Here is a 23,114-nt window from a genome sequence, read left to right on the forward strand (position 1 = left end):
CAAAGGTATCCATCTATTCGCAAACCAGTCCGTATGAATGTTTTAGATTCGCATTAGGTTTGTAGTAATCATATAGTTTCATGACTCTTCAATTATTCTGATTAATCTTCACGCAAGTTTTCGACAGTTTTAAAGTTGTCAATATTTGCGGCAACCCATTTTACTGGAGAACTATATCAGCTCATCCTCGTTTCTCGTGCTACTTTTTTAGCAACTGCCTCTGCCGCTACTAAAACAGCAGCACAGGCACGTGAAACTTAGAGACCCCCCCCCCCCCCCCCCCGTCCGGTTGCCCCCTTGACTGACAAACAAACTCAGACTACACCGACAGCAAATCTAAAAACGATATCATTTTACATTTGGGGGGGGGGGGATGGAGGTAGTTAGTCGAGGGGGCCTGAGCTGAATTGAAGGGGTAGGGGGCAATTGAGCTATTATATAATTTCTCGCGCCTGTGCGCAGTAGTTTCGAGATCCTGCGGGATACAGAACGTGCGACATTCGATTTATCGGATGGTGTTGTAGTATTTCAGTTTTGCTCAATTCCATTGCTATTTACGGTTTGAAGTACCGGTAGGCTATGAAACGTAGACCATGTCATAGTTAGGACCGCATCAAATATCCTGACCATTGAATTTGGTGGTAAGTATAGCCAGATGGTCGCCAAGGTGTTGTTTTTTTGTCACCTAATTGTCCTAAATCGATCTGAGAAAAAAGCATGGCCGTCGCCCAGCCCCGGCCCAGGCCCAGCAGGGCACGTGCCTAGCTAGGCCTACCACCTGTATTGATGAATGAGATGCATCCCCATGCTGCTGCCGTAAATGTATGTAAATGCTCGATGCGTGGACATCTTCATCATTATTTGTCATCATTGACATACACATTGATGTAATGGTAGGCCTAGTCCCCCCCCCCCCCTAGCCTAGGCCTAGCCGATTCACCGGCCTAGCCTACCCTGTGTGGCCACGCTTACCGGGCGGGCAGGCCGCCCCCCCTGGCCTGGCCGTAACCATAAATTCAAAATTTCACATTCATTGACTTAGACCGGCGTGCCTGCCCTTCTGCTGAAAGAGGTAATTCATGAATTGTGGCCTCAAATATTGTGGCGTTTCAATATTTCCCAGGCCGATTACCCTGTCATCGCATTAATTATTTCCATGTGATGTCTTGTCACAAGTCACCTCATGCACAGTGATTGACCAATTCGAAAATAACATGGAACATGTATCACGTGAACGTTCAGGGGCGTAGCCTGATATCGCAGTGGGGGGGGGGGGGGGGGTCTTCGTCTATTTCTTGAGCAACGAAGGCGCTAAGCCCGTGAACATGAGACCGAAATCTGGCAGGTCAGCACTCCCAGTTACGAAGGACTTAAAAGGTCACTCAGGCCTCTCAATTACATGATTCCTACACCGTACAGGATGTCCCCAAATAAGGTCTTTTTTTTCTTTTTTTTTAAAATATGACCCCCCTGAAGCGTTTTTTGACCCCTAACATAACCAAATCTCATCCAAATGGCCTCATTTTAAAGTTTTCCCCTAAAATTATGATTTTTCAGGTGTATGTGGTGATATCAGTCACTAACTTTGATTTATGACATCGCTGTTCAGGCAAATTGGCGTGATGAAATGTCCCCAAATTAAGCCAAAAAGCAAAAAAACATGTCCCCAAAATAGGCTAAAAAAATACAGGGTGTAGAGGTCTCCACGTAATTGAAAGGCCTGTCACTCTATCGTACAATGGCCAATTTGGATAGAATCATGGTGTTACAAAACTCAGTAGAAAAGTATTTCGTGTTTGTTAAAATCATAAATCGAGTGTAGCCTGCATGGAGGCTGTATTTTGTCTAGGCTAAGTCATAGTTTTGACTATTAGTATTTGTCACTTTATGTGTTTGTTTTTCAGCATCATCCAATGGTAATGATGACAATCCTTCTGGTGAGAATGCAGGGCATTATGCACGAATCAAAGAGTTGGCTGCCTCCTATCGCAGGGAAAAGAGGAAAACCTATCCTAAAAAGAACTTAAGCCATATGTGAAGGCTCCATCCAGGGACATCAATGGTGCTATAGATGGTCCATCAGTTCCCAGAAGAGAAAGAAAAGGGAAGAAAACCTCAACGACAGGTAGATTGTTTTTGGTTGACAAATGCCTTCACCTCGTCTGAGCCATCAATATTCAATTAGGCTTTATTATACATGGAAAAATATTGGTGCTAGACTAGTCTTACATTAGTGCAATTAACTGATAATTTCATGTTCTGGACAAATGGTTTATGCCTACAAATCCAACCCTATCACTGCTATACCTCGTTAAAATTTCTCACCAATCTTTAAAATCAAACCAGAAAAATTATTTTTTTCCACCCTTTTTATGTAAGAAATTCCATGGAAGAAATTGCGTCTTTTCTGGCGTAATCTGCATTTGGCCTTAATTTCAAAATTGCTTGTTTTTCCAGAGAAACTAAAGGACTTTCCTGAGGAATTGCTACCAAGTAATCATGAAGTAGAAATCGATGCACCTTTCGATTTTCAAGTGTTCCAGCAAGGTTTGTGATTTGTCTTTTTAAGGTCTTTTTATTCATCAGCTAGTTGGCTCTATTCCAAGACACAAATCAAGTTGTGTATTTTATAAGGAGTAAGTTTCCGATTTGACCTACCATACTTTTTACGGCTGCAGAGGTCAAACGACGTTAACTGATTCATCTAAATTTTGAAATTTGTGTTGATCACAAGTCAGGTTATAGTTTGCAAATGATTTATTCTTTTTTAAAGGTTAATTGGGCAACACTGGCTGCTGATTAAGGCAAATAATGGTATTTTTGAATCAACACTTAGGAACTTTTTTTTTCTTTCCCGGTAGTATTTATCAATGCACTTTTAATTTACAGTGAGAGCTGAACTTATGGAGCTTCTGAATGGGATTCGGGCTTCCAATAGTACTGAAGTGCCAGGCACTGAATCTGAATGGAAGAAAGGCATTTTGTTGCGCATGCTGACCGGAAGCAAAGACAAGAGGAAAGTTGGGAGGAGGTGCGGGAGCCAGTATTGAGGTCAATACTTAGGAAAATGGGAAAACATAGTTCATCATGTGCAGTTTGTGTCTCATGCGTCGTCAGCTGTTATCAGGTATGATATATTTATAGGAGATAAATTTGTTTTCAAAGTGTACATGTAACAGGCACTAAAAATAACTGAAGGAACACAGCTCTTTAATCAAAACACAACTTGTTCTCTAGAATGTGATTCAGAGTCTGGAGCTGAAGATAGAAGCTGCAAGAACACCACGGTTTTCCCTTGTGCCATGGTCAACCCAGTTTGTTGACCAGGTTTTCCAGCCTTCTGCCCTATCTTCGGGAGTTTTTCAATTTAATTATATACACACTTTCATTCTTTTCAGATTCTTATAAAGTTCATTGGTTTAAATAACATGACATGATTTGAAAGATAGCAATTAACATGACAGTATTAAAGGGGCTTTCTTCATATTAGCAGTTTGTGCAGTTACGATGCATGTTGAGTTCACTGCTATATCCATCAGTTTAAAAGTTTATCATTTTCATTTCAGATGCTTCAAAGAGTCGGGCTTCTCTACGAAAGCGTCTTGAAAAGGAGAGAAAGCAACTTCAGCATTGTGTTACACTGTACAATTCAAAAGCAGACTGTCATGTTTCTGTGGACGAAGTCACGCAAGAGGACTATCTGTTGCCTTGGCATAATCCTGCAGGTTGGCATTCACTTCATATTCATTTACCGGTACCCACAAACTTCACTTAGTACATGTAACACAAAGTCCAGGACACAAATAACTCCAAGTGGTAATGTCCTGCAGTCATTTTCGATTGTTCAGAGAAATTGATCCAGCTGTTGTTTATCAAGCAATTTGAGGTTTAAAGCCTGGGTCGGCATTTTGCTCTAGGCTTACTGGTACATTGGTCTTCAAGTGATGTAAAGTACATTCTACCTTGTACATTTAACACAATTTGGTTGCAATGTAGCATTGGTTGCAAGTAAAATGTTAAGTTGCGCCTCAATCTTATAGTCACATTTCTGACATATCCAGCATGTATTTTTACCAGCGTTTCGTATGTACATGTAGGAGGGATGGAGCAAGAAACTTTTAGCCTGTAGTCCTAATATTTGTTTCTTCAATTCAGGGAACAAGGGAGAAACATTTGCTTTGAAGAAGAAAATAGTTGATATACTGTACATGAACACATGACCAGGTACATCGAGGAATTGCCTGTGCTCATTCAAGAGATGGTATCAACTGTTCTTTTCTTCAAGAAAAAAATCAACACCTTGGAAGACAGAATCAACACCGTGAACAATGAGGCCATCAAAAACCAAGGTAGTGGCCATGCAATTATTTTTATCCAACATTTGTGGAGGTTGATGCATACATGTACTTGTCTTGCTGTGGCACTACCTCTGAATTAACCTGGGCTGTGGATGCAGATCTGGATCTGATTGCAACTTCGTTCTTTCCCAGCTCAGGTTCAGTTTACTAATACAAATGTACTACGCCCTGCTTTGAATTAATTCAAACCGAATGCCATTCATTAATCTAACTGGACAGACATAAACTATTGGTTTGCAGATGTATGTGCATTACCTTTGTTGATGACTTCAGAATTTTAATGTCCAGCTCTCCTTCTATTTAAGAAAACCATGGATTGGTGAAGTTGCTGCTGGAATCAGAGGAATTCTACACAGACCTTCTCCTAGAAGCAACAGATGTATTTGAATGTATAGACACTGACATAGGAATCGTGGTAGATTTTGAGGAAGGTGAGGTGCAACCTGGTGGTGAAGAATCAAATTCGGAGGAGGATGCGTCTAGCTCTGAGGAGGAGGATTGTGATGACATTGGCATTGAGTACGTGTAATTAACCCTTTGAAGCCGGATTTATTTCAGAAATCCCGATCTTTTTCGACTTGATTTTTGTCCAAGTTTGCCTAAAAGGGTATAGTGTCCCCAAATGTCACTCGAAGCTAACAAAGTATGCCACGAGATGCTAACGTTTTCGGAACTCTGTGGCATCTCTTAAGGCCCTTGCAGAGGTTCTCAAGAAGCATGTTTGTGAATAAGGTGACTTTTTGTAGTGAAAGTTCGAACTTCCAATGCAGTTTATTGGGAAACTACGCCACAAATCAGGTGTTGTGACGACCCTAAATGACGGCGTATGGCAAAATGTGTCAACTGAGGCAAAACTGTTCAGTGAGAGTTTTTTTTGCTCGTCTGGCGCTCTGGAATCTGCCAACTGTTCGACGATACAGCGATGTTCCGGCCCTCGGGACGAACTTAACCATGAGGGGGGTACCTGCTGCTTGTTAATTTTTTTTTATCTGACCGCCGGGGGCTAGGCTGATGTCCTGCAACTCCCAAAACGACTTAGAATTATTGCCGGACCACTAGGGACCTTGAAAAATGCCTTTTGTGTAATCTGATATATTGTGAATCCACCAATTATGTATAAACAGATTTGTATTACTGGCTGAATGTGAATTTCAGCAGCAATAAAATGATTCTTGCATCAAAATACATGCTCTTGTTTTCATTGTTGCTCACCTTGGGTGAACACAGCTGATACTATCAGGCTGCCTACATGTATAAAGAAACATCAATTTTTGCCAGAAATGAGCAGACAGGTGTCAAAGATGTGCATGGTCAAGTAGCATCTGCCTCATCTTGACTGAGAAAGGTTGTGTATTCAAGTTGCCCTTGTCCTTGTGTCATCCCCTGAAGGCCACGCTTTGAAGTGACTGACCATTGTATTGTCCTGCATGTACATGTATACATGTAGCGGACTGTTGGATTACTGAGAAAAATCAAACTACTCTGAATGACATCTTCAAAGACCGTACTTCAGTATGCGGTAGGTGTATTCTGGTTGGATGTGACATTGTCTCAAGTAAACCATCATTCTGAAACACAAACCATATGCAGCTGCAGTATTTTGGTTAGAAGTGACATTATATCGTACATGTAGGTAAACCCAACTCTTCTGAATGACATTATCAGAGTCATTATTTCCATACAATCAGGCGTATTCAGGTTGGATGTGACATTGTGTCGAAAGTAAACCGTCCATTCTGGATGACGTCTTCAGAGACGGTATTTCCATACGATCAGGCGTATTCAGGTTGGATGTGACATTGTGTCGAAAGTAAACCGACCATTCTGGATGACGTCTTCAGAGACGGTATTTCCATACGATCAGGCGTATTCAGGTTGGATGTGACATTGTGTCGAAAGTAAACCGACCATTCTGGATGACGTCTTCAGAGACGGTATTACCATACGATCAGGCGTATTCAGGTTGGATGTGACATTGTGTCGAAAGTAAACCGACCATTCTGGATGACGTCTTCAGAGACAGTATTTCCATACGATCAGGCGTATTCAGGTTGGATGTGACATTGTGTCGAAAGTAAACCGACCATTCTGGATGACGTCTTCAGAGACGGTATTTCCATACGATCAGGCGTATTCAGGTAGGATGTGACATTGTGTCGAATAAAGTAAACCGACCATTCTGGATAATGTCTTCAGAGACGGTATTTCCATACGGTCCGGGGTATTCAGGTGGGATGTGACATTTTTTTAAGCATTTTCAATGACATCTTGTGTATATTCTGGGTGGGTGTGACAAATCCTTAAGTAACCCAAACATTCTGAATGACGTCATCAAAGGCAGTATTTCCGTATGTGGCAGGTGTATTCTTATTGGACGTGACGTTGTCTAAGTAAAGTGTTACCTTGCTTGACACTCCAATATCGTCTGCAATTGAAAGGCGTCCTGGTTGTGGAATTCCACCCAAACCAATTCAGCACCGGTGTCCTTATTAGAGAGGTATCCACCGAGGGAAGCTCCAAGTCCAATGTACATGTAAAGTACGCTGTAATTTGCAATCCTAGCACATGTAGCCAGACTTCTCTATTGATGCCAATTCAAGAGGAACTCAGTATCAAGTGCCGGTCTGGATATTGTCTCAAGGTATGAATTCAGGGACCATCTCACAGGTACGTTTTTTGAAGTCACTTAGTCTTGGGTGTGACCACACTCAAAAAGACTAAATGACTTACCCGTAGTCTTTTAGGCTTCAAAATACTTTTGAGATGGTCCCTTATAATACATGTAGTCAAGTCGCTGGGAGGTAGCAAAGATAAAGGCAAGACTATATATGTATCTAATAATATGAAAAACGCCACGTTTATTGAATGATACATGTATACAACAGCCACAGATTGTCTGAAAAAACAATAATTCCACAGTACATGTACATGTAACTTACATTTACTTTTAATGAGACCTTTTAATGAAAGATATGATAAGTTTACATTGTACTATATTTGTGCCAATTCAATACATGTATTATCCATTATGTAATCTTTCATCAAAAGTGATCATGTGAGTTTATGTCAGAATGAATAATGCGTGGAGGTGAAGAAGGAATACCGAAATACGTAAATTCCACTGAACAAAAAAACACAGGCGGGAGGATTTGCACAAATTCACATCAATTTTTTCAACAATCGAAAGACATGAGGTGCATCACTTCTTGTGCGTTCCGGAACCTATAGAGGAAATTAAAAGAACCACTATTATGCAGATATTAGTATCACACGACATCATATCATTTTCTTCAAGGGTACACGACCAAAATATATGGAATTAAGGCGAAGAAAACAAGCAAATCTCAATTACACTGCATTCATGCTGCAACCTCATACTGGTTTGAGATGCCTTTGAACCAAAGACTTCCACTGCTTTGAAGTGTTCCCAACAATTTTCTCACCAGCGAAGTGTTTTTATTGAATAGAAACCGTTCTGTAATTGCAATACAAAAGCCTTTTGAATGGACAGGTGAGTTTTATGACATCTTTTAATGTATCATCTGAAGGAATTTCAATAAATTGATTGTCAATCCTTCCTTTTGACTCCACAATTCTGATTAACGATAATTATGTGATGAGCTACAGTTGTTCGAATTGGGCACTACCTCTAAGAAACAGCTTCATCAGCCTGACTCACAACCACTACAACATCAACTGCATAGAGCACACAGCCATAATCCTTTCAATCATGATTTACCTAATTTTTCTTTGTAAGAAGAGATGAGAGGAGAAGTTACGTCTTCCGCTTTCACCCATGAGTTGTGGGACGCATCATATCCTTGCCACTTTATGTAATACGTGTTGTTTTTGGGGTCGTAGTTGTCTATTCTCTCAGCTTCGCAATAGTCTCCTGCAAAATAAGTCAATTACATTTCATTCTGATGGCCATGCGACCAAATTGTCCCCCCCCCCCCCCCCCCGATTGGATATGAGGATACAGGGGTCAGTTCCTCATTAAACCTTTCAACAACTGAACATTTGGCTAAATGTTTCTTTGTAATCTCATTGCATCATGCACTCCGAGGAGTCCATTATTTCAATGGAAATATCACATAACTGTTTGTTTTTGCTCCGCAAATTAAATTTCTAAATCAGCTTATGGTTGCAAATTTCTAAATCAGCTTATGGTTGCAAATTTCTATCAAAAATTCTATCCTCCTGATGATGTGATGCAATGACGCCATGAAGACAAGTGCTACATTTTCTATATATCTTATGACCACTGTTATTTCCAACACGGCAACTTGAATCTAATAAAAATTTCTTACCCTTCGCCTTGCTTGCTTTTCCCTTGCTGGCTTTTCTTTTCTGAAAAAAATGGTACGTGTTTCCATTGATAGTGCTTCTTACATGTACATGTACAATAAGAAAACCGCACGAGTGTCTCATCCGAGTATCCAGATTGCACGAGATGATTTTCTACGGCTTGAAAAGCTCTCGACCTGCGTAGAAAATCATCGAGTGCAATCTGGATACTCGGATCAGACACTCGTGCAGTTTTCTATTTATCATATACGTCTGCCAGATCACTGCATTTAGGGTATATGATAAAAGTGCTTAACGACAGACGAAGTCAAAGCCAACAATGCTGGACAAGATGAAATCGTAAGGATATAAGCTCACCCATGTAAGCCAAGAATAGAAAATGCCCACAACATTACCATGACAAAAAAGGGAACTATTGACTTTTACACTAGAATTAGAAATTACAATTAGATAATTAGACAACCAAATAATTGGGTACATGCATACTGGTTATCAAATTGGATATTGGTGGTGCAATAATAACACACACTCAGATTTGGTAAGAAAGAATTTGAAAATACACTATTATTTCTGGAGGCCAAGGCAAAAATTAGAGAGTACAGTCGTGCTCGAAAGTTTACATACAATTCAAATGATGATATAACCTTGTCTCTTTCTCTGCAACTACAGAACGCGGGAATAGTATATAGTTTACAGGAAGTCTATCATCACATCTCGTCATCAACTAAAAAACATACTTCTGTTTCATTAATTTCATTGTTTTTATGAGCTCTATTTGAGAACAATGCATATTTCAGAGTGTCATAAGTTTACATACACCTACCTTATCTACTAGTTGTTTGGCCTTGAGGTGGGCAATGCAATGGCTTTTATCTTGTCTCCACTACCTGTTGACCATCATGATTATGTCATAGCTCAGGTGGCGCCACTGTAGCAGTATAAAAGGGACTGGGTTTCTGCTCAGGTCATTTGCCAGCTTAGAGCCATCATGGGGAAGTCAAAGGAGTACTCTCAAGATCTGATAGAGTCGCCTGTCCACTTCAACCAGTCTGGTACTTCACTAAGAGCCATTTTCAAGCAGCTTGATATGCCACGGGCGTCAGTTCAGACAATAAAGCGGAAGTACAGGGACCCAGGGACAACAGCAACCTTACCAAGGTCAGGAAGAAAGCGCAAGCTGACAGCCAAAGATGAGCCCACATTGGTTAGAAAGGTGCACATTAACCCTGAGACGACCAAGAAACGGGTCTGTGAAGTTGGCTCCCAGTTCCCAGTTCCCAGTTCCCAGTTCGTTATTCGTACCCATTTTGAAACATGGTGTGTTTGGGTACGAAATGGGCTAAGCATTTATTCCCAGTTCCCAATTCAAATTTCTTTCAAATATTAACCCTCCACAGTCCGATAACTCAACTTGGTGGTTTTAACCCTTTCCTACCAAGCTCTCGATTCAACTATCAGTGACTTTAACCCTTTCTGACCCATTTCCCAGTTCAAAATACCAGCTCCTTATTCGTCTTAACTCGTTTTAACCCTTTATAACTCCATTTCCCGATTCATTTACAGTCACTTTAACCCTTTCTGACTCCATTTCATTCATTTGCAAGTCTCTTTAACCCTTTCTGACTCCATTTCCCAGTTCAAAGTGCCGTGGATCGAGTTTGTTTACAATATGCAGCGCCATCTTGGAAAAGCTGTGACGTCACCGCGGTATCGTCCTTGATTTGCAAGTCACTTTAACCCTTTTTTACTCCATTTCCCGGTTCAAAATGCCAGCTCCTTATTCGTCTTAGCTCATTTTAACCCTATATAACTCCATTTCCCTATTCAAATACTGGCTCCCAATTCAGCTATAAGTCACTTTAACCCTTTCTGACTCCATTTCCAAGTTCAAAATGCCAGTTCCTTATTCGTCTTAACTCATTTTAACCCTCTATAAGTCCATTTCCCTATTCAAATGCTGGCTCCCGATTCAGCTACAAGTCACTGTAGCCCTTTCTGACTCCATTTCATTCATTTGCAAGTCACTTTAACCCTTTCTGACTCCATTTCCCGGTTCAAAATGCCAGCTCCTTATTTGTCTTAACTCATTTTAACCCTATATAACTCCATTTCCCTATTCAAATGCTGGCTCCCGATTCAGCTACAAGTCACTTTAACCCTTTCTGACTCCATTTCATTCATTTGCAAGTCTCTTTAACCCTTTTTTACTCCATTTCCCGGTTCAAAATGCCAGCTCCTTATTCGTCTTAACTCATTTCAATCCTCTATAAGTCCATTTCCCTATTCAAATGCTGGCTCTCAATTCAGCTACAAGTCACTTTAACCCTTTCTGACTCCATTTCATTCATTTGCAAGTCTCTTTAACCCTTTCTGACTCCATTTCCCAGTTCAAAATGCCGTGGATCGGGTTTGTTTACAATATGCAGTGCCATCTTGGAAAAGCCGTGACGTCACCGCGGTATCGTCCTTGATTTGCAAGTCACTCTGATTGGTTCAGAGAAAGGGATTAAAATCAGGAATGGTAATTAAGTCGTCTCATTGACTGCAAGAGAGAGGAGCTTAGCGGCAAGCTGCAAGTGGTATAAACAAGCATGGCTACACTGGCGGCGACAGCCAGTACACAATAACACAAGATAAACCAGGGATACCCGTCTCAAAATAGTGCCACCTTCGTAGTGGCCATACTAAATATAGCAACTGCGGTCATCCGCCTATCACCTGATTGTACGAGAAACTTCAGACTTAGCTGAGCAGTGACTTGTAGCTGAATCGGGAGCCAGCATTTGAATAGGGAAATGGACTGATAGAGGGTTGAAATGAGTTAAGACGAATAAGGAACTGGCATTTTGAACCGGGAAATGGAGTCAGAAAGGGTTAAAGTGCCTTGCAAATGAATGAAATGGAGTCAGAAAGGGTTAAAGTGACTTGTAGCTGAATCGGGAGCCAGCATTTGAATAGGGAAATGGACTGATAGAGGGTTAAAATGAGTTAAGACGAATAAGGAGCTGGCATTTTGAACCGGGAAATGGAGTAAAAAAGGGTTAAAGTGACTTATAGCTGAATTGGGAGCCAGTATTTGAATAGGGAAATGGAGTTATATAGGGTTAAAATGAGCTAAGACGAATAAGGAGCTGGCATTTTGAACCGGGAAATGGAGTCAGAAAGGGTTAAAGTGCCTTGCAAATGAATGAAATGGAGTCAGAAAGGGTTAAAGTGACTTGTAGCTGAATGAAATGGAGTCAGAAAGGGTTAAAGTGACTTGCAAATGAATGAAATGGAGTCAGAAAGGGTTAAAGTGACTTGTAGCTGAATCGGGAGCCAGCATTTGAATAGGGAAATGGACTGATAGAGGGTTAAAATGAGTTAAGACGAATAAGGAACTGGCATTTTGAACCGGGAAATGGAGTAAAAAAGGGTTAAAGTGACTTATAGCTGAATTGGGAGCCAGTATTTGAATAGGGAAATGGAGTTATATAGGGTTAAAATGAGCTAAGACGAATAAGGAGCTGGCATTTTGAACCGGGAAATGGAGTAAAAAAGGGTTAAAGTGACTTGCAAATCAAGGACGATACCGCGGTGACGTCACAGCTTTTCCAAGATGGCGCTGCATATTGTTAACAAACTCGATCCACGGCACTTTGAACTGGGAAATGGAGTCAGAAAGGGTTAAAGAGACTTGCAAATGAATGAAATGGAGTCAGAAACTAGAGAAAGGGTTAAAGTGACTGTAAATGAATCGGGAAATGGAGTTATAAAGGGTTAAAACGAGTTAAGACGAATAAGGAGCTGGTATTTTGAACCGGGAAATGGGTCAGAAAGGGTTAAAGTCACTGATAGTTGAATCGAGAGCTTGGTAGGAAAGGGTTAAAACCACCAAGTTGAGTTATCGGACTGTGGAGGGTTAATATTTGAAAGAAATTTGAATTGGGAACTGGGAATAAATGCTTAGCCCATTTCGTACCCAAACACACCATGTTTCAAAATGGGTACGAATAACGAACTGGGAACTGGGAACTGGGAACTGGGAGCCAACTTCACAGACCCCCAAGAAACACCTCTGCCAGGAATTAGAAGCTACAGAGACAAATGTGTCACTGTCCAGTGTCCAGAAGGTCTTGCATCGTAGTGGACTACGAGGCTGCAGGGCAAGAAAGAAGCCAGCAGTACGTTTGGCAAAACGGGGGGGGGGGGGGGGGGGTAATCCAAAGAACACCGTACCGACTGTGAAGCACGGAGGTGGCAGCATTATGCTATGGGGATGTTTTGCTGCGGAACCTTGACAAACATGCCACAGGTTTTCCCATAAAGTCATGATGACAGATTGGACATGACAAGTTAAGTCTGAACAATCTCAAGGTCTAAAAAGAATTCGGTGATGGAAACTTGGTCACACACATACCTTAGCTTTGACTGACTTCCTATTGTTCACAGGTTGAGAAGTTGCCTCAGGCCTACTTGCTGGTGCAGCCTGTAAAAGAGAAGGCAAACACATCTGGGTCAGACGGTCTAGCAAAGAGGTCACATGCCACAATCTGAAGATTATTGTCAGTCACTTTTAGTGGCAGTGTATCTGCTTCTCAATCTTTTGGGTATTATTTGTACCTCTGCATACAACCATTGGCAATGAAATCGGAAAAAAGATTTCAAAGATGGCTGCTATGCAGCCAGAATTTTCGCAAAGATGAAGAAGTTAAAGGCCATATATCAAGGTTTTTTGCCATTTTCTGCTGTAAGACGATTTCAAAAGTGTACCTAACACTTTATACAATACAGAAAACCAAATGCAATTAGCTCCATCCATTTTGAAGATATAGCCAATTATGTGTTTGACAACTTGATTACCTAATCAGGCTAGCAACTGGCTTGTTAGAGCCAGGCGGCGGGTTCAGCAAAAGTTGTGATGTAGATCAGGTTATCTGTACATGTCATGCAATCATAAAAGCAGGAGGGCCTTAATTAATTATGCACACCTGGAAGTAATGTGTTTCATTCACTATGGTGTATTGTGTGGCTCCGAATTGTGTCAAGGATAGCACAAAGAACAATCGAATGACGGATGGGACCCATTTTCATGAATTTCCAAAGCCAGTTGAATGAGAGAGGAGGAAGCTGTGGATTCGGAAGTGCAAACGTTTGGAGTGTTGGAAGCCTGGGCCTTCGGCTAAACTTTGCAGTGATCACTTTATCGATACGGATTATCAAATGAAGCCGGATATCTGCATCCAACTGAATATTAAATGCCACTTGTTAAAAACAGCTGTTCCAACCATGTCAATTGCATTTAATGCCCGAGGCTGCTGAGGTCGGTTGTTATACATAATGTGTAGGCCCTATTGGGGCCTGTGATACCGCATAGTGTCTTCTTGTGTTCCAGCCATAGCAAGGTGACAGCGACACAGGTCAGTGTCAGTGACAGCCACTGTCAATGACAGATTATTGTCATCTGACATCTAGGCCTATCTAACGTTGCACGGCATTTTATCGTCACGTCAAGATGATTGTGCATAATACCGTCACTTTTCAATAGTAGTTCAGCGTCATGACATAACTGGCGATAGGGCCTACAACACTGACGAGGCGAAACAATATTGTGCAACATTAGTCTGTTCAAAAATCATACATGTTATGCATCTGCAACCGTCTATCAATGTCTTCTTTGCTATATCGGCAGGTCTGCCATGCAAATTGATTAACCACAAATTCTAATCACTTTCGTCCGAATGATCACTCTCACTATGATCTAGTGATATTAATGGCTCGAACATGTACGGCTCAACGTTTAAATATCCTTCTGTATCGACCAAAACATCCTCAAATTCCCTGCTCTCACTCTCTGAACTGTATGCGGAAGCCATCTTGCTTTGTTCTGACTGATCTGATCTACGTCATCAAAAAATCCCTAGCGGCCACATGTGGAACTAATCTAAAGTTGTGTGTGGTGGGAAATTCAAATAGTTTAAAATTGAAAATTGAAATAACTAAATAATGACTTTATTATTATAATTTTTTAATGTCTGGGATCTTGTTTTTTTAACCCTCAACATATTTCATGAGTATCAAGCATGTTTTCAAACCTTGATATATGGCCTTTAAAATTTAGAATGGCAATTCCCAATGATGCTAACATTGCACGATAATATATCGCCAGGTCTGCTTTGTATCCCCATTTTACTATTTCTGTCATGCAGACATGGCGCTAATTTAATTACCCTTTAAAAAGTGGCAGTACTGTACTGTCATCATAATCATTGTTGGTCCACTTTTAATAACCATTCCTGGTCCTCAGTGGTTCAGTTTCAATAACAGCGTGCGTGAGGAAGTCACTCATAATTCATTAACTAAATCAATGTACCGGTAGGCCTACATGAAGGCCTGGGCCCATATTCATAAACGTACTTAGTCAAAGTATGATACCTATCTACCTACTTAAGTCAAGTATCATGCTCAAGTGGAATTCAATATGCTACTTACCCAAAGCATGATACTCAATTTCCTACTTATATATAAGACACCTCATGGGGTGTCCTAAGTCAAAGTATATTGGTTGTGTAGAGTTAACTTCGTTCATTTGTGGACGAGACATTGACGAGGATGGCAGTATTTATGCTCGCAGCGCAAGACGAAATGGCAAGGCGGCGTGCAATGCGTCGGGAGAGGGTCTTTAGAGATCGAGTTCACCCATTGGAAGTTTATAATGACTTGGAATTATACCAACGGTACAGATTGGATCGGCAGACTATTTTGGAGTTGGTAGATGCAATCGGTGAGGAACTTGATCCGACAACACTGCGGAACCATGCTCTCCCAAGGGAACTTAAAGTGCTTGCAGCTCTTCGGTTCTACGCATCGGGGTCTTTTCAGCAAGTTACTGGCGATACTATTCACGTCTCACAGCCTACCCTGTGTCGGGTTATCTCTCAGGTAACTCATGCCTTGCTTCCTCTTCTACCTCGAGTTATCAAATTCCCAAGTGCTCAAGACATTCCCACCGTTGTGCAAGAGTTTCATCAAATTGCAAACTTTCCAGGTGTTATGGGGGTCATCGACGGGACTCATGTTTGGATTTTAGTGCCATGACAACACGAATGGCGATACGTCAACCGGAAAAACTATTACTCAATTAATACCCAAGTTGTCATGGACGCTCGATGTCGATTCATCAATGTTGTTGCCAGGTGGCCGGGAAGCACCCACGACTCAGTTATCCTCAGAGAAAGTGGAGTTTCAACATTTTTTGAGCATCGAGATGGCGATGAAGTGCTTTTAGGCGACAGTGGTTACCCGGTGAGGCCATGGTTGATGACCCCCTTCCTAAACCCGAACATTGCTCAGCAACGTCTATACAATCGCGCTCATAAAGCAACGAGATGCTTAGTTGAAAGAGGGATTGGGCAGTGGAAGAGACGCTTCCATTGCCTGCATGGGCAGCTGCGATATTCACCAAAGAAATCATGTGAGATAATTACGGCATGTGCAATTCTACACAATATTGCCATCAACCGAGGTTTGCCTGATTTTCATGAGGAGCCGATAGAATATCGTCCACAACCAGATAATGATGTAGACAATGTCGTAGTCTTACCGGACAGGCACAATGGGGCTGCCCGAAGAAATCAACTAGTCAACCAACACTTCTGATAGGCGTAAGTACAAAAAAATTAAAACATGAGATATATGCTTCATGGATGCCATTTAAGACAAGTTTTATTCAAAGAGTTGTCAGAGAGTAGTCACATGGTTCTTCATCGGTTGTATACTGGTTGTCAACAGATAGTTTTTGCTTCTTAAGTTGAAGAACTTCCATTTCCAAAGTAAGCTTAGCTTTTTCTAGTTGAAGTTTTTGTATCTCCAATGTCGCTCTTGACCTTTCGGCACACAACAACTCTTTCTGCATCGTGATGATATCATCATTAGTGGCCTTTCGCTTCTTTGTTTCAGCTACACCAGTATCCTCATCTGACAACGCAGGGCAAGGATTGGGTATTGCTGCAGCGGCTGATGGTTTTCTCGTTAAGAAGATAGCAGTGTAAGATGGGGTCTTCCTGGTAGGCGTACTGCAACAAAAACATTTTTGATAGTATCGGCGTATCACTAGCAAAACTATATTTTGCTTGCACGTGGTTATGCTATAATAAGCGTGAACTTACCCAGGCTTGCTGCTTTGAATTCGTGATGGCATGCTTTGCGGAACATCTTGTGTTTTCTTCGCCTGTGAACTATCAATGCCACCTTCAATACCATGAACAGTTGGGTCGTCTTCACCGATAATCGATGCTACTTTCTGCGAGACCAAGGACGGCTCAACTGGTGGTGGACCTCCTCCTGTCAGTGAAAAAAAAGAATTTTTGATAGCTGTGTTGTCGAATGTAAAGGCTAACGAATAGCAATATCGAACATGCCAAAGAGGAATTAAAATTGAAATTGAAATCGCACTTGCCTGTTTTCGCCAATTCTTTCTTGTAATCCCTGTCCTCATCTTTCATTTTGGAGCATAAGTTCTGCCACTTCTTGAGGAAGTCGGCATCGGAACGGATGACGGATGGATTTCTACGATTCATGGCTTTGGTAATCCTAATCCAAGCGTCATGTTTCTTTTTCGTCGATAAGATGGCGCTAAATTTACCCGTTATGACAGCAAATTCTTTTTCATATTCTTCACAAAGACGAAACTTTTCCGTCTCTGAGAAATTCGGCTTCCTCTTACTCTTGTCCATATCGAAGTGAATGCAGGCGCATCCGTAGGCCCTCGTCTAGGCCTATACAATTTACACGACCAATTAAGTTATGCATTTATGATTGTATAATCCAATAACTTAGCTTAAAATATCCCGTAACGTCCTCATGGCACACGGCCAAACCACAGAAACCAACAAAATAATCCCTGAAATGTGATTACTGGCCTGGTTAAAATTCCTCAGGCATGATGCCTTCATATAGGGATCATACTCAGCCAGGTATGATACTTAAGGTCATTTATGAATAGCAACATAAGTATCATACCTGGCTTAGTGTGACACTTAGGCCCAAATTCATAAAGGGCGTTTAAGGGTTAGACATGTACAACTTCTCTCTAATCAGTTTCAGGGCATATTCGTATTCTGTGAAGATTCACATGAAGGGCCAGAATCTGTCTATTCAGTAGTTAAACGCTGTTTTAAGCTAAACACCCTTTATGAATTTGGCCCTGAGTTTAAGTACACCTAATGTAGGAAGTTTTATGAATACGGGCCCTGGTGGGCCGCTAAGCTTCTGTAAATGCAGTGCTAGATACCACGGCTATCTACATTTGTACCATACCATCATCTTCTCACGATGTGGCAGTACAATAGACAGTTTCGAGAAAGACCCTGACCAAACTCCTCGCATGCGTGGAGAGTGTCCAGAACAATACGAGAAGGATTAAAACTTTATTCTCTCCATTGTTTGGTTGCAGAGAGAGGGAAACGGGAAAGAGTCACAGTTGCATCCTTGTTTTTCACAATCCAAATGCCAATTGTGTTTGCACATGTACCAGGTTTGAAGGGAACCTTTTCAGAGTGAGCCTATGACTGTAATGTATTTGCTGTAGTAAAAGTCCAGATTTCCAAGATTACATAACAACTTGGACAAAACTATAGCCTCACTATCCGATACTCGCATTTCATGATTTTGGCATCGACATTATTCAATTGTGATTGTCGTCACACTGTGGGCTTATAATAAACCGTGAGATGCACTGAATGATTACCTACCCATATCGCGATATCACAAGTTTGCATCTCACAGTACTGTTTATGTGATTTATAATAGCCCACACTGTCACTGCGTCTGCATGGCCATGGCCATGATGGCCCGTGAGTGTGAGTGTCAGTGAGTGTGCTCACCTAACATAACATTAACAATAATACTAGTGTCAATACTAGTAATAGGCCTACCCATCTCCTATAGGTGAAACAAGCAAACAATCAAGATTCCGCTTATTATTAAATGTCAATGGTCCATTATAAATAACTTTCTACCTCTGTCAGTCTGCACAGCAGCTGCCTGCTGTTCATGCATTTCATTTCAGTTACATTCGATGCATCATGTGCATAGGCCTATGTTATTGACATTGTATGCAGGGCTGGCTGGTTTGGTTGGCCAAACGCCGCCAATGTCGATTATGTAAAGAAAACTTCACAATAATATTGATACCTGCTAAATCTTCATTAACCATGCTATTACCTGTATCATTATTGTTACTGGTAGAATCCATTTCGTCCCGATGGTAAGCGATATATTGCGACAAATGAATTGAGGTCCGATTCTTTAAGAAATTCTGCTGACCGGGCATTTCGCAATCTTGAGACGAGAGGCGCTGATTTCGTTACTTTCGCAATGCATTCGAAGAACCTCCATTGGCGTCGTGATTACGTTCGGTTGACTCATCACCCAGCGGAATAGGAAAAAGTAGGCCTATCATCCTGAGCTTGGGGGCATTTCCAATCAAACGTGAGGCGGAGAGAGTAAAAAAATCAATGTGCAGCCAAAGGCGTGGTGGTGGTTGGGGTCCGTGGGCGGGCATGTTTATGGGTGGGGATCAGGGGAGGGTACTCTTCCACTATTTTCCTTGTGCTTGCAAGCTGACTCGGGCTGACATCTTCAGAGGACTACAATAACGATTACACTGGACCGGTGTAGAAGTTTAAAATGTCCTAGGATAGAATGTCCGGGAAACAAAGGATTCTATTATGCGCTTCAATCTCTGAGCTATTGCATTGTCAGTCATGGTCTCGATAGACCAGATAATAGGACCATAAAAATATTATTATTATAGCAGAATACAATAGGGCCGGACACTTTTTCCAGGGGACATTTTCTACTTTTACACCGGCAGTTCGTACTGGTCGGGGCGAACGGTCGGAGCGCATAACGGGGACGTGAAAGGGAGATGTTTGGTAATTCAAAGCATTGCCTGCACTAAAAAGGGTAGGGCCTAAATGCGGGGTCTATGTTAGGGTGGAATCGGAGGGGGGCGGGCGGGCGGGCGGGCGCCCGGGGAGCGGGGACGAGCGGGCAGTGACCATATATTAAAACAAAAGATCAACAACCTAACCTCCTTCACTATAACGGACTCCTGATTGGCTGTTCATTAATCGTAGAATGCCCACGATAATATGTAAAGTCAAGAACTTAGTGAGCCCCCCTTTAGGTCGGGGGAGCTCCCCCGAACCCCCCTACGAGCATATGTTAAGTGCAAGCTCTAACAACTACAGCTGTTACAATGGGGGGACACCCCCCAAACCCCCCTCCGTCGACATAGGTTTTTACCAGTGCGTTGGGGGGAAGCTCCCCCCAAACCCCCCCGGTGGACAGTCAACTAGCCCTTCTGTGTCATACTGCTGGAGGGGGGGGGGGGGGGGGGATGGGACCATCCATATAGTTCCTTTTGACACATTTTTGTTTTGGTAATGCAATACATTGTGATTGACCTTATTCACGGGAATCGGGCGTTTCCAGTGATATACGACACAAATGGGTTGTCCTCATGCATTCACTTTCGAAAGGCATTTTAAAATAGATGTTACGTCCTGTTAATGGGGCACGTCATCATCGCGTACATTTGGGAAAAACTCCCTAACGAGACCGGAGCAGACGGCTGAAAGTAGTTTAATTATTGGCCGCTAGGGTACAGAATGTACGTCGCTGACCCGAATTTTTCACGCAACTATAGCTAAATAGAGCTAGTTCTAGTTTGTGATTCAATTTGATACTTCAGATTTGGGCAGTAGACCAATATAACTTAGTCGTCAGTGTGGTTTTAAGCTGGAAAAACGTATTTGTTTTTCTTAAAGTGCCTTTTTTGGACGGGTGTGTGCGATTGTTTTGTTTTTATGTCACGTGACCTCGATCATGTCGACACAAAATTGAAATAAACCACCCTTTTCTGTCATTATTTAGGACGGATATTTCTCTGATAAAAATATTAATATAATTGGCCAATTTCTTAGGCATATGATGTAGCGAATTCCCATGAAGATTTAAATTAATTTAAATTTATTTCAACCAATGGGATAGCAACCACCACCGGAAGATCGCGGAGAAATCGGTAAACTCAACGGAGTTAATTCAGAAAAATACCAAAAAAAATTGTTTGTAGGGTATACAATCAATAGTTACTCTCTTTATTTCTCATCATTCATTTACATTATCTACTCCCGCACACACGTGTATCTTAAGAGCCCCTCCTAAAGGGGGTCTTATAAAGGCTAGATGTCAATCGTACATATACCACGTTTGTTTGGAGGAGACTACGTTGCCACAGATGAGTATTCCCGTTGAAGGAAATGGTGACATTCTTTTTGTGACATTCTGTATTGGTCAATTAGTTTTGAACCAAAGAATCCATTGCAGGCCCGGTCATTGAACATAGAAGACTTACGGCGTGCGTAACCACCATCGGCAAGGTCTGTGCTTTCATAATGATGAACAACGTGGCTTTTCATTCGATCAGAGAATCCCTGCACTCGTGAACTCAAGCCAATCAATGCCTCCGGTGAACCCTAACAAGGAATTACCATATCACTCTTATGAATGAATATAATGTGGGCAGGTCCGCTAGCTGGCATGGTGGTTTAGAGTCGAGCCTAGAGTATTTATTAGTAGGTACATCTAAGAAAGCCTGCAACACAGCTGTATCGACGGCGGACTGTAGCTCCGTATTCAAAGAAGTTATAAGATACTATAATAATAGAGAATCACCGGTGTTTTGCGTAACCTTGGATGCGAGCAAAGCTTTCGATTGTGTACATTTTGTCAAGTTATTCCGAAAGCAGCTTAGTAAGCCCCCCTCTTAGGAGGGGCTCTTAAGATACACGTGTGTGCGGGAGTACATAATGTAAATGAATGATGAGAAATAAAGAGAGTAACTCAACGGAGTTAATTCAGAAAAATACCAAAAAAAATTGTTTGTAGGATATACAATATATCCTACAAACAATTTTTTTTTCTGAATTAACTCGGTTGAGTTTACCGATTTCTCCGCGATCTTCCGGTGGTGGTTGCTATCCCATTGGTTGAAATTAATTTAAATTAAATTTAATAGTAGGTACATCTAAGAAAGCCTGCAACACAGCTGTATCGACGGCGGACTGTAGCTCCGTATTCAAAGAAGTTATAAGATACTATAATAATAGAGAATCACCGGTGTTTTGCGTAACCTTGGATGCGAGCAAAGCTTTCGATTGTGTACATTTTGTCAAGTTATTCCGAAAGCAGCTTAGTAAGCCCCCCTCTTAGGAGGGGCTCTTAAGATACACGTGTGTGCGGGAGTACATAATGTAAATGAATGATGAGAAATAAAGAGAGTAACTCAACGGAGTTAATTCAGAAAAATACCAAAAAAAATTGTTTGTAGGATATACAATATATCCTACAAACAATTTTTTTTTCTGAATTAACTCGGTTGAGTTTACCGATTTCTCCGCGATCTTCCGGTGGTGGTTGCTATCCCATTGGTTGAAATTAATTTAAATTAAATTTAAATTAATTCAAATCTTCATGGGAATTCGCTACATCATATGCCTAAGAAATTGGCCAGTTATATTAATATTTTTATTAGAGAAATATCCGTCCTAAATAATGACAGAAAAGGGTGGTTTATTTCAATTTTGTGTCGACATGGTGGTCGAGGTCACGTGACATAAAAACAAAACAATCGCACACACCCGTCCAAAAAAGGCACTTTAAGAAAAACAAATACGTTTTTCCAGCTTAAAACCACACTGACGACTAAGTTATTTTGGTCTACCACCCAAATCTGAAGTATCAAAATGAATCACAAACTAGAACTAGCTCTATTTAGCTATAGTTGCGTGAAAAATTCGTGTGAGCGACGTACATTCTGCACCCTGGCGGCCAATAATTAAACTACTTTCAGCCGTCTGCTCCGGTCTCGTTAGGGAGTTTTTCCCGAATGTACGCGATGATGACGTGCCCCATTAACAGGACGTGAATGCATGAGGACAATCCATTTAAGTGTCGTATATCACTGGAAACGCCCGATTCCCGTGAATAAGGACAATCACAATGTATTACATTACCAAAACAAAAATGTGTCGGAAGGAACTGTATGTATGTATGTATGTATGTATATACCATATTTAAATTTAAGCGCCCTTTTCAGATTATTATCCGTTCAAAGGCGCTTTTACAATATTAATAACATTGTCGAAAAAGATGAGTCTTTAGCATCGTCTGAAATGATGCAAGGCTCCTTGCTTGCCTGACCTCAAAAGGGAGCGCATTCCACAGAAATGCAGCGGAGAAAGAGAAGCAACGCTCTCCATATATGGATGGTCCCATCGCACCCCCCCCCCTCCAGCAGTATGACACAGAAGGGCTAGTTGACTGTCCATCGGGGGGGTTTGGGGGAGCTTCCCCCCAACGCACTGGTAAAAACCTATGTCGACGGAGGGGGGTTTGGGGGTG

At 41.5% G+C, this 23,114-nt stretch overlaps 1 protein-coding gene and 1 long non-coding RNA gene across 5 annotated transcripts; one reads left to right on the forward strand and one right to left on the reverse strand.

Annotated features, from left to right (window-relative positions):
• The first annotated feature begins 464 nt into the window (after positions 1 to 464).
• Positions 465 to 5,527, forward strand: LOC135489560 (uncharacterized). Its single transcript, XR_010447175.1, has 7 exons — positions 465 to 641; positions 1,905 to 2,125; positions 2,458 to 2,547; positions 2,890 to 3,127; positions 3,567 to 3,725; positions 4,156 to 4,349; positions 4,664 to 5,527. It is a non-coding gene; the product is annotated as an uncharacterized LOC135489560 (long non-coding RNA).
• A 1,660-nt stretch (positions 5,528 to 7,187) lies between these two features.
• LOC135489768 (uncharacterized) lies at positions 7,188 to 18,932 on the reverse strand. Of its 4 annotated transcripts, none has more exons than XR_010447219.1 (5): positions 14,377 to 14,516; positions 13,066 to 13,134; positions 8,669 to 8,708; positions 8,098 to 8,250; positions 7,188 to 7,580 (listed from the first exon to the last, which is right to left on the reverse strand). XR_010447219.1 is itself a non-coding variant. In XM_064775287.1 (5 exons), exons 1-5 carry the CDS (start codon positions 18,876 to 18,878, stop codon positions 7,558 to 7,560), a joined length of 294 nt encoding a protein of 97 aa, XP_064631357.1. In that variant the 5' UTR covers positions 18,879 to 18,932; the 3' UTR covers positions 7,188 to 7,557. The 4 variants fall into 4 exon arrangements, 2 of the variants coding, with proteins under 2 accessions (XP_064631357.1, XP_064631356.1); XR_010447218.1 differs by having other exon boundaries at positions 13,637 to 14,516; XM_064775287.1 differs by lacking the exon at positions 14,377 to 14,516 and adding an exon at positions 18,870 to 18,932.
• Between the last annotated feature and the right edge of the window lie 4,182 nt (positions 18,933 to 23,114).

Source organism: Lineus longissimus, chromosome 6, assembly GCF_910592395.1.
Source record: "Lineus longissimus chromosome 6, tnLinLong1.2, whole genome shotgun sequence".
Classification (NCBI taxonomy): domain Eukaryota; kingdom Metazoa; phylum Nemertea; class Pilidiophora; order Heteronemertea; family Lineidae; genus Lineus; species Lineus longissimus.

What these genes read in the sequence shown, in the direction of transcription:
- LOC135489768 (XM_064775286.1), bottom strand. Translation starts at nt 13,158, where the DNA reads ATGTGTTTGCCTTCTCTTTTACAGGCTGCACCAGCAAGTAGGCCTGAG. An exon ending in GGAAGTCAGTCAAAGCTAAG is followed by an intron (nt 8,709 to 13,065) that starts GTATGTGTGTGA and finishes CATTTTTTTCAG; the next exon opens with AAAAGAAAAGCCAGCAAGGG. An exon ending in AAAAGCAAGCAAGGCGAAGG is followed by an intron (nt 8,251 to 8,668) that starts GTAAGAAATTTT and finishes CTTATTTTGCAG; the next exon opens with GAGACTATTGCGAAGCTGAG.